At 49.8% G+C, this 11,766-nt stretch overlaps 1 protein-coding gene across 2 annotated transcripts in view; it reads right to left on the minus strand.

Moving 5' to 3' along the window:
• The window catches only part of Bcl7c (BAF chromatin remodeling complex subunit BCL7C), a 48,964-nt gene extending 37,722 nt beyond the window's left edge, over positions 1–11,242 (minus strand). The window contains exons 1-6 of one of the 2 annotated variants that reach the window (XM_021192404.2): positions 10,761–11,236; positions 10,195–10,273; positions 9,715–9,823; positions 9,454–9,615; positions 8,002–8,087; positions 7,245–7,442 (exon numbers count right to left, since the gene is read on the minus strand). In XM_021192404.2, coding sequence (XP_021048063.1) covers positions 7,317–7,442; positions 8,002–8,087; positions 9,454–9,615; positions 9,715–9,823; positions 10,195–10,273; positions 10,761–10,852 — 654 coding nt within the window. In that variant the 5' untranslated portion in view covers positions 10,853–11,236 and the 3' untranslated portion in view covers positions 7,245–7,316. Of the gene's footprint in view, positions 1–7,244; positions 7,443–8,001; positions 8,088–9,453; positions 9,616–9,714; positions 9,824–10,194; positions 10,274–10,760 lie in introns of those variants that run through there. The other variant, XM_021192395.2, reaches the window with a different exon arrangement.
• Positions 11,243–11,766: the final 524 nt, after the last annotated feature.

The following is an 11,766-nucleotide window of genomic DNA, read 5'->3' on the forward strand; positions in this document are numbered from 1 at the left end:
AAAAAAAAAAAAAAGAAAGAAAGAAAGAAATTTATTTCCTAGGTTTGACAGATAGTAAGTAGCTAGAAACAAGCAATGTTTGCCTGTTCAGATATACTATAGATAAACAGTCTTCAAAAACTCTCAAGAGAGTGGCGCACGTCTTTAATCCCAGCACTCGGGAGGCAGAGGCAGGCGGATTTCTGAGTTCAAGGCCAGCCTGGTCTACAGAGTGAATTCCAGGACAGCCAGGGCTATACAGAGAGACCCTGTCTCAAAACAACAACAACAACAACAACAACCAAAAAAAACAAAACAAAACAAAACAACAACAAAAAAACCTCTCAGAGAGCTACAGAAAATGGCACTTAGGGCTGGTGAGATGTCTCAGCGGTTAAGAGCTCCGACTGCTCTTTCAAAGGTCCTGAGTTCAAATCCCAGCAACCACATGGTGGCTCACAACCATCTGTAACAAAAATCTGATGCCCTCTCCTGGAGTGTCTGAAGACAGCTACAGTGTATACACTTATAATAAATAAATAAATAAATATTTTTTTAAAAAAAAGAAAATGGCACTTAAAGATGTTTTATTAATAAAAAGATGTTTCCTGACACAGACATGTCAGTTCCTAGCAGCACCCCCATTCTACTTCAAAGACGATGATGAACATGGAGAACCTCCGTACAGAGTTTGCTTCAGATGTGGCAGACAAGCCACTGGGCAAGAAACTGCCCTTGCTTCAGCCGCTCACAGTATGCTGTCCAAACTGGACGAACAGGACACAGGCCAGTCAACTGCTGAGTTTCTCAAGGACAGGGTAGGCAAGTCCTTCACAGTTCCTGCTCCCCAAAGTGTCTCTCAGACATTCTGAACGAGGAGGCTGCTGGGTGCTCCAATGATGCGGGGAGATGTCATGTGACTGTCCAGGCAGCCTGCTGTCTGTCAAGTCTATAGATTTGGAGGCTGCTTGCTCTGCACTTCCTACACACTCAGGCAATTTCATTCCTTTTCGGGTCTCTGATAGGGCTGCAGACTAGACAGTTTCAGTCTTAAGCTTAAATTGTTTAGGATTTGAGAAAACGGTTTATGGTCTAAGAAGCTATTCTTAGGTTCATAAATGCAAGTTATAATAGAAAATGATTTATGTAGAGAACTCTAACTCACCAAGACAGGATAGTAGAGTACTTTTTCCAAGGTTGCTAAATACAAATGGACTGGACTTTGTGAAAGTAACTCTTTTTTTTTTTAATATTTTTTTAAAGATTTATTTATTATTATATCTAAGCACACTGTAGCTGTCTTCAGATGCACCAGAAGAGGGTATCAGATCTCATTACGGGTGGTTGTGAGTCACCATGTGGTTTCTGGGATTTGAACTCAGGACCTTCGGAAGGTCAGTCAGTGCTCTTACCCGCTGAGCCATCTCTCCAGCCCATGAAAGTAACTCTTACCTGATAGTTATCATGGTTGTTCTTATCATATATAGTTTACTGATGTTAAAGAAAGAGCCTTTCACTAACAGGGAGAGATGTAGAGAGAATTTCTTGTGTTCTGTGTGGAATAATCACCTGTCAGTAAAAAGCTGATGGCATATTAGCAAAAGGCAGGGAAGAAGAGGAGGGAGTTCTGGTAAAGAGATAGGAACTCTGGGGAGTTAGTCAGGCTCTGAGGAGGCAGATATGTGAAATTGAGGGGAGGCAACCAACCATGTGGCACACAGAACAGAATAAACAGGTTATATGAGTTATGGTAGTCAGGGAACAGCCCCAAGCTCATGCTAGGCATTTATTCACACACAAAAAGCTTCCAAGTTGTTATTCGAAGAACTGCCAGGTAGAAAGACTGCAGTGACACCATGCTCCCCACCTGGCTGTGGATTGGGTGTAGCTCTCAACTACTTCTCCACACTATGCCCGCCTGCCACCACGCTCCCCACCATAATGATAAAAGACTAACCCTCTGAAAGGGAAACAAGGCCACAGTTAAACGCTCTCTCTTTTGTAGGAGTTGCCCTGGTCCCAGTGTCTCTTCACAACAGTGAACAGTGTCTAAACAGGTTTCAAATTTTGATTGGTTGGTTGAAGCATCTATCAAAAGATGGCCTACTGAAAGAGTTGGAGATGCCTGATACCCCTTGGCTTAGTGCTGATGAAGGAATTTTAAGGCTCAGGGAATTGCAGTGCTAGAGTGGGTACACTGTATAAACCTGTACTGGATAGCTTTGTGTCAATTTGACACAGCTGGAGTTATCACAGAGAAAGGAGCTTCAGTTGGGGAAATGCCTCCATGAGATCCAGTTGTAAGGCATTTTCTCAATTAGTGATCAAGGGGGGAGGGCCCCTTGTGGGTGGTGCCATCTCTGGGCTGGTAGTCTTGGGTTCTATAAGAGAGTGGACTGAGCAAGCCAGTGGAAGCAAGCCAGTAAAGAACATCCCTCCATGGCCTCTGCATCAGCTCCTGCTTTCTGACCTGCTTGAGTTCCAGTCCTGCATCCTTTGGTGATCAACAGCAGTATGGAAATGTAAGCCAAATAAACCCTTTCCTCCCCAACTTGCTTCTTGGTCATGATGTTTGTGCAGGAATAGAAACCCTGACTAAGACAAAACCTAATCCTCCACAATGGGAAGGCTCAGAAGACACACCCTTCACAAATCCTATAAGACACAAACTGGTGAGAGGGGCACCAACACATTTGAAGAGCTTTGCCCTTTTCCTTGTACCAGACCTAAGGGCTGGAGATGCCACTGCTCAGTGGATGAATTAAATGCAGTGGGTTTAAGTGGGGCCCAGAGTAGCAGGGCCAGGTGGCAGCACTGAGTTAACTAAGGCAAGGTGATCATAGTTATTCCAATGAGCAGCACGACAAAGCAATGATCGTAATAGCCTGCCATAACAGCCAGCACAGGCAAAGTGAATTTTATTGTGGCATGACTGGTATGGACTTAGGTACTGACTAACCAACCGTGGTGTTTCCAGGCATGAAACAGATAGGAAGCCTACTATGTTCTCCTCTGACTTATATAAGCAGAAAATTTCTCAAACAAATAAAAAGCTACATTAAATCATGATCAAGAGAGAATCTCAACCTGTGAACCAATTTCTAGAGGTGAGCCAGTTTGCAGACCCATAACTCCTTGAATGAGGGAGTGGCCAAGTTCCACTGATTAAGGACCTTGATAAGACACCTAAAAGTTTTACTGTTAGTCTTTCTCCTGTCCTTTCCCAGAGGGACCTACGGTCTTTTAGAAGGGAAATTGTACACTAGGGGAAGGAAACTATCAGACTTTCTGAGGCCTATTGGATGCTGTTCTGAATTGACATTGGTTCTGGGAAACCCCTAGAAACATTGTGGCCCATCAGTTAAAGTTAGAGCTTATGGAAGCCAGGTGATTATTGGAATTTGGGCTGAAGTCTGACTCATAGTAGGCCCAGGGAGACCCTGAATTTCTCCAGTGGTTATTTTCTGAGTCCTGGAATGTATAATCGGGATAGATATACTTAGAAGTTAGCAGAATTTTCACACTGGTCCCCTGGACTGTGGTGTGAGGGCTATTTTGGTTGGAAAGGCCAAATAGAAGCCTTTAGAGTTACCTCTCTACTATGGAAAATAGTGAATCAAAACCAATATTGAATACCAGGAGCAACTGTCACCATCAAGGACTTGGAAGACACAGTGGGGAGAGGGGTCCCCAGAACTCCCTTTAGCTCTTCTATCTGGCCTATGCAGAATATTTTGGTAAGAATCTGTTTGCACGGATATTTGTGTTTTCTTCACTAAATTTCTTTATCATACAGTGTATCATCAATTGAGATAATATCAATGGCTCTCATATGTAAGTTATGAAATATTAAAGTAATTTCCCTCAAGGGACATTGCTACCTATTCTAAATGTATAATGAATTTGTGGTTGTACATGTTAAAGTTATAATTATGACCTGGTTACTGTTTTCATTTGGAAATTAAGCATGACATAAGGAGAGATGATTGTGTCTCAAGCTGATAAATGGTGGGCCTATGGCTGTTCTTGGTTGGCCATTTGACATCTGTGAATTAACTAAAACCCAAGTGGCTGGATACACCTGCAAGAGATTTTTGCTGGTTAGATCATCTGAGGTGGGAAGACCCATCCTAAATCTGGGCCACACCTCCTGGCGGCAGCCTATATAAAGGACAGAGAAGGGTTTTTTTGTTATGTTTTGTTTTGTTTGCTTTCTTGCCCTCACTGGCCCTGGCAAGTCCATCCCCTCACTGGCATTACAGTCTACTTCTTTGGGATTCCCGAATATATTGAAGACATCCCAGCCTATGTACTGAACAATTACTAGATTCTAGAACCTTCCATTGGGAGACAGCCATTGCTGGACTAACTGGACAACATCTTAGAAGTCATTCTACTAAATTACCTTCACATATACTCAATCAGCTGTTTCTCTAGAGAGCCCTGACTAACAGAGCTACACAATGACAGAATGGAGACTTAGACTTGCTGGCTCAGGAACCCCACTCCTAGGGGATTGGGGAAGGGCTGGGGACACAATGGGCACAAGAAATGGAAAGGATAAGGAGATAAGAAAACAAAATTAAGGTCCATGTGACATCTCAGGGGCGCTGTCACCATTCAGCCATTTGAGTCCAGAGGCTCAGATCAGAATCTGGAGGAAGGGGATTCACTTAAGAACAGGTGTAAGGCAGGAAGGTATAGTTTCCATAAAGAAAAAACTAGCACAGAGCAATACACTCTCCAGTGACATGGACCAGGGTAGAGTGGGGAAGAAGGGAGCAGAATGGGAAGAATCCCAGAAAGCAAGCACGTGGAGACAGAGGGGAGGGCACAACATGTGTGCATCAGGGATGTGACTAGAGGATGAGTGGCTCCTAGAGAAAATCGGGGCAGGAGGTGATGGACACAGAGAAAGTAGGAACCAGCTCCCTGGGGACAATAGCCAAGGCCTGTGGCCAGGAGAGGAACAGCCGTGGCAAGATGGAGCTTTAGTCCTTTAATGCTACTCAGAAGTGGCTACCTGCTGCGGGTCAAACCTTGCCCAGCCTCCCTGATGGGCAGGTCTCTGGTGCCTGCCCAACATCTTCTCTATAATATGGGATGATAAAGAGAAGAACTGTCATTTACTGAGCTCTTACTATGCATCAATCAAGGGCTCTCTCTGCATGTAATTCCTCATTTAATTCTTAGAAGACTTTCACTAGGCTCACATTACTATCATCCCATTTTACAGATGACAAAACAAGACAAATGAAAACAAAGAGGCACATCACACTGAGAATGACAGCAGGAGCTGGAGAGAAGGCCCCCAGTGTCCACGTGGTGGTTCACAACTGTTTGTAACTCCAGGTCCAGGATGTGTAGCTTCTGAGTTGCACATATCCATGTGCGCACGTGTGTACACACACACACACACACACACACACACACAGACACGACCCCTATGCTCAGGGGTTAAGAGCACCTGTTGCTCTTCCAAAGGACCCAAGTTCCATTCCCAGCTAAAACTGTAACTCCAGTTTCAGGGGCAATGTCACCTTCTTCTGGCCTCCTCTGGCACTGTGCACACATAGTAATAGGCATACTTGCAGGCAAAACTCCCATACACATAAAATAAAAATAAAAAAGAATCTGAACATAGTGAAATTCAAACCCAGAACCTGAACTGCTAAGCCACACAAGGCTCTTTACAGTTTACAGAGCACTTACATCACGTCACAGTGTCACCCAGGAGTATGAGATGACTCACACACCCAGAACATGGCAGGTTACCACATGTGGCCTACTGACTACTGACCCCTTTGAGGTGTCCACACCCGAAGCCCCAGAAAAGGAATATGTTACTTTACATGACAATGGGGTTTTCAGAAAACTGAATTCAAAGGTGGGCAGGGAAGGGGGAGGGGCGATCCTGTATACTTAGGCAAGCCAGTTTGATCACAGGGGGCCACTTGAGCAGCAGGAAGACCAGGTAAAGAGACTCAATGATGGAAGCAGAAAGGCAAAAAGGTTAGAAGTCACAGTGGGGCTGAGGAGAGGACAAGCCACAGCTTGAAGCCATTCCTGAACCCAGGGAGCTTCTTGAAGCTGGAAAAAAACAAGAAAATGGATTTTCCCTGACAGCCTACTGCAGGAGCCAGCCCTGCAGACACCTTGACTCTAGCCCAGTGATGCTGATTTTGGACTTCTGACCTTCAGGGTAACACTAAGCCAGTCACTTTTGGTCATCTGTTTCACAGCAAACAAACACATGCAGTCAGACTTCCTACTCAGCCCTGGCTCCACCATTACTCCAGAGACGCTTGGATGGTTTCAGTGAGGCCTCCCTAAACCTCCGTCTCTCCTTTGGTTAAAAATTAAAACAGGGCTAACTCACCTGACCCTGCTTCTCTGACAAGCACAGATTGAGTGCTTGTATGGATGAAGTTTCTCACTAGGCACTGGCCAGGAGTGGAAGACGGGTCGGGGACAGGTAAGGGTGGAGTGGGGAGTGAGGCCTAGTTATTACCCCATTGGTCAAGTGAATTACCTAAGAGTCAGAGAGTAGAAATGACCAGCCTAGAGCCACACACATAGTGACAGAGGAACTCAATAATCCTCCTGCCTCAGCCTCCTGTATACTGGGATTACAGCCCTGTTTATTTACCCAGTTACTCATGAAGCATTTGCTAGGCTGTGTCCCCAGCTTTTAGCTAGGAACAGCTGGGACCCTAGTTCTATCCTTGAGAGGCCTGAAGCCTAAAAGACAGAAATACAGACTCAAAGTCCCCAAACAGCCTGATAAATACTGAGATGAAGGGAAGGAAGCTTAAAGGTCTGTAGAAACTCAAAGGTGTTGATGCTGATGGAGCCCAGCATCAAGGGAAGACAGCTAGGGGGAGATGATAATTACACAAGAGCCAAGGACTCAGCCCAGAAGTGTGGGCCTACAGCCACATGGAAGGGATGGCTCAGCTGGAGACACAATGCTGTAGCTTCCTGAGGGCAGGGAGGGGGCTGGGTGCTTCCTCTGGGCCTGTGTTCCTGTGAGTGAATTGGGGACTGCAACCTGCTGGGCCCTGGGGAGGGTAAAGGTCGCTGAAGGGCAAGGCGGGGGTGCAAGGGAGGCGAGGTCCTGGCTCAAGCCCTCACCCCACATGTAATCAAGGCGTGACTACAGGTCATCTCAGAGCCTTGTGACCCCATCTGAGGAACAGAGCATGAGCCAAAACTGTCTCCAAAGACCCTCCCCAGCCTCGACAGGGAAATGACATGACACAAAATTACAAAAGGGTCTTTATTTATAAAAAGCCAAAAGGGTCCCTGGAGCAACAGGACAGGAGGCAGGCGGCTTCTCAGGGGTCAGGGGCATTTGGACAGATGCGCTTGAGTGGGGGGGCGCCCTCCGAGTCCTCTGTGTCACCCTGGGCTGCCTCAGGGACAGATGGCACTGGCTCAAAGACAGGGTAAGCTTCAGGGGCCTGAAGAGGAAGGGCGGACAGGTGTGAGCTCCACTCTAACCCGAGAACAGCCTCCTAGCCTCTGCCCTTTCCGCTCTGCTCCCGTGGGAACCCAGGGTCTGGCCCAGGACCGGGTAACCAGCATGTAGGGTAAGGCACCAAAAACAATAGCAACACTGTTCAGGGGGGAAGGAACTTGATTTTTCTGAAAAGCAAATCAAGGTAGTCCTTGCAGGGGAAGGCAATGTCTTAGGCTAAGTTTACAGCTCAGGACGTGTGTGTCTGTGCGATACAGGGGACCCAGGCTCTTGCGCACGCTCAGGAAGTGAAGTTCCACCAAGCTGCATTCTGAGCCTAGTTTTTTTTTTTTTTTTTTTTTTTTTAAGTCCTTAGAGGAGCACCAAGATCATTCCAGGCTCTCACCGCTCTTCTACCAGCCATGATGCAGCCCTCAGGGTGCTGTCTGTAATACTCTTCACCCAAGAATCCAACCTCAGGCTAAGCCTAGCATGAAGTCTCCCTGCTTTCCCAAAGCCTCCGGTCCCCACAAGGCCAGAGTGCAGACTCTGGCCTCTCTCACCTCAGCTTCCAGCAATTCTGGAACAGGCTCCTCCTTGGTCAGCTTTGGGGGTTCATCAGTACCTCCTGCAGGTGTCCCCCCTGGATCTGTAATACCAAACAAAGAGATACTTTCTGTGCAGCTACTCTGTGCTGGGAGAATGGACCAGGGGTAAAAGAAACAGGCGGGCACTGGTCACATATGACAGTAGCAGAGGGGGTACCAAGTTGTCAAGGAAGGAAGACTCAAGCTGGATCTTGTTAGTAGGGAGTGAGCCAGGAGACAACAGAGGTAGAGCAGAATTTAGGCAGATAGAAACATATGCTTATCAACCACAGATCCTAAATCATCTGCAGAATGGAAAGTGTGCAGTAATATCACAAGAGGCTGCTTGTGAGTCAAGTGTTCAGCACATAGTATGTGCTCAGTAAGCAAGTTCATTCATTCACTTATTCACTCCTTTCCTTCATTTCTGGGGTAGTAGAGGTGGGGCTCGGGGCCTTAGGCATCTCAGATAAGCACCCACCGCTGGGATGCTTCCCCTGTCCTATCATGTTATATTAGCAAAAGTGTTTGGAACAATCTCGGTATGGCCCAGGGGCTCATGTCACAGTGTTCTTGACGGGAACATTCTGGGCAGCAACAGTTTGTCAAGGCCTCAGTGTGAAGTGCAGGAACCAAAGGCCACGGGGAGCCAGAGAAGGATGTGAAGCAGGAAAATAGCCACCTCGGATGTGTGCTCTAGGAAAGCTGGACAGAGGCCACAGGCAAGGAGGCCACCGGGGACAGGCGAGGAGACCAGAGCAGGTACAAGGGAGAAATGAGGAAGAAGGCAGAGCCAAAGGCGCAGAAACCGGGCACGCCTGGGAAGTGGTACTGACCAGACAAGGGGCGGACTATCTGAAGACAGAGGAGCTGAAGAGGGCTCAGGCCCAAGGTGTTGGCTCACTGGCTCTGTAAGTCTGGGCCTCTTTCTCTGGAATGTTGGGCTCCTCGTGTACAAAGAGGACTCATAATAGGATCATCGGTCCCAAAAAATGACAGTGAAGATTACATGAGAAAACAAACAACAGAACATCGGAGTGCTCAGAAGAACGACCCAAAGACAAGTGGTTCTGTCAGCTGTTAATCTACTGCTATTAATCCCTGTGGTTATCAGAGTTATTTATTCCTTGAACATCTATTACGCATCCCACATGATCATGATCAGTATGGCTGACAGGAGATGATAAAAAGAAAAAGACAATAAGCAAGCAAAGAAATAAATCTGCATAAAAATGTCAGCTGGTGATCTGCTCCCTACAGATCTAAGAAGCCAGAGGAGTGAGGCCCAGCTGGAGGTGATCTCTGCCAGGGTCAGGGGAAGGGTCCCTGAGGGAGGCAGGACAGGGAGAGAGGACATAATATAGAAACAAGGACAGAATGGTGGGTTCAACTCTGAGGAGAGGGCTCCTGAGAGCCACAGGGCCCTACCTCTCTCCTGGCCCAGTTGTGGGGGCTGAGTATCTTCAGTAATCACTTCTGGGGGTCCAGTCGGTGATCCAGGGCGGCTGGGCTGGGGTGTCCCCCCAGGGCTGGGCTCAGTGCCCTTTTGCAATGAACCTTCGGAATGGAAACTCTGGTTGCTGTTCTCATCTGATGAAGCAAAAGCCACGTTAATTAGCCAGAGAGCCCCCAGGGGCTTCCTTCAGCACCCTTACCACCACCACACTCCATTCCAGAATCTCTACATACCATTGAGATCCAGCAGGATGAGGGGGCCACCCCCTCTGGGACTGGTGCCCCTACCACGTCTCTCCCGGCCACGGGATCTCTCTGCCCCGCCTCCTGCCCGCCGCCTCTCCTGAGGGTCAGAGAGGTAAGATCAGAGCTAGTTGTCTAGGGAGCCCTCAATACGAATGAATAAGGAAACCTAGGCTCAGAGAAGCAAAAGGTGCTGCTGCCTCAGGTTGTGTAGGTTGAGTTAGGTCTTGAACTTGGAGAAAGTGTATGTGTGTGTGTGTGTGTGTGCGTGTGTGAGTGAGAGAGAGAGAGAGAGAGAGAGAGAGAGAGAGAGAGAGAGAGCTCGCGCTCATGCCCCCTTATAATCGTTACCATCTGCCTGGGCTCCACACTGGAGTCTCCAAGCCGACTGAAGGTGGAGGCCAAGGTTGGGAGGGAAATTGCTTAAGGTTGCACAGATGCAAGGCCTGTTGGAGGTTGGGGCTTGCTCACCTCCTCCTGGGGATCCACCACAGGCACCCACTTGAAGATTCGAAGGGAAGTGTCGCCCACAGTCACCCAGCGCTTCTCCCTGTGTGTGGGGGGGGGGGTCAGGAGACTGGGTCAGGGAGGCCCAAAGATGAGCCTCACAGACTGGAGATCAGGGAGGTGTGCTAGGGTAGGGACAGCTTCGCTAACACTGGCATGGAAGCAGAAAGAGCCCTCCAAACCCCATGGCAAAGCATAAACGGATATAACTTGGAGCTGCGGTTTGGCAGACACCTGGGGCACTCAGCAGGACGCCACCAAGGCCTGGCCAGGGACTCTGGCAATGAAGAGCTGGGGCCAAGCTTGCGAGAGTGTCAAAAGCTTCAGGGGGCGGGGCATAGACGAGGGCTCCCGCTCAGGGAAAGCACCACTCCGGACCACGCTTTGTAGACCTCTGGGAATTGCCAGGGAAAGGGGGCGCCCTGTCGATTCAGAGCACAGCTGGTGGGCGGGGGCAGCGGGCCAGGAAAGGGCGGACGCGTTTGGAGGAGGTGGCGTGGCTGTATCCCTGGCCCGGGGGCAGCGCTCACCATCTCCGGACCTTCTCGATGGTCGCCATCACCTTCTTGATGTCATCTTTGGCCCGGCTCCGGGTCTCGGCCCGCACGGTCCGGCCGGCCATGCTGGCGGGGCTGGGGCCGGGACAGAGCCCGTGGCGGGGCGGCCTGCGGTCCGGCGATCTCAGGCTGCGCGCCAGGCCCCAGCGCCGCTCTTTCGGCCTGCCGTCCCTCCGGGAGTTGGCCGCGCCCTCCCTCGCTCCCCAACGCCTCCGCGCGTCCCCGCCTGGCTTCCTAAGACCGCGCCCCGCCCCGGCCCGTCCCCGGAGCGGCCCGGGCGGCGCGGGCTGCTAGAGCCCCGGCCTGGAAGCCCGGCCAGCCCCGCCCCGGCCCGGGCCCGCCCCTCGGGGCGCACGGACGCACAGCGCCCTCTGCCAGCCACGGAGAGGGAGAGCTGGGGGGCAGCTGTGCGGCTGGACGCGCGCGGCCCGAGCGAGGCGGTGCGTTCCGGCCACGTGGGCTCAGGGGTGCGCGAGAGGGACTGTCCTGGTGTGCGTCCGCGGCGGGTGGGCGTCCCTGAAATGCTCTGTGCGCGCGTCTGCCCTCTCCAGGCTGTTTGATTCTACGCTGCCCAACTTAACTTGTTTGTTCATTCATTCATTGAACAGTCCCATGAACAGTGCCAAGTACGTGCCAGACTCTGCGAGTGTCTCCACAGCCAGACTGAGGGCCTCCTCAGCCAGAATGGCGGGAGGGAGAAAGACCATGTAGATGGGGTAGCAGAGCAACCTGGCATTCCTTGAATCGGGGTGTGTAATTGGTAGAGATACTTTGGAAAACTGGCAGTCTTCCAGTGAAAAACTTATGCCAACCCCGTCTTCCAACACTTTGCACTCCCAAGCTATCAACACTCAACAGAAGAAATGTGTGCTTGCAGCCGAGCGTGGTGGCGCACGCCTTTAATCCCAGCACTCGGGAGGCAGAGGCAGGCGGATTTCTGAGTTCGAGGCCAGCCTGGTCTACAAAGTGAGTTCCAGGA

The sequence above is a fragment of the Mus pahari genome, chromosome 1 (genome assembly GCF_900095145.1).
Source record: "Mus pahari chromosome 1, PAHARI_EIJ_v1.1, whole genome shotgun sequence".
NCBI lineage: Eukaryota > Metazoa > Chordata > Mammalia > Rodentia > Muridae > Mus > Mus pahari.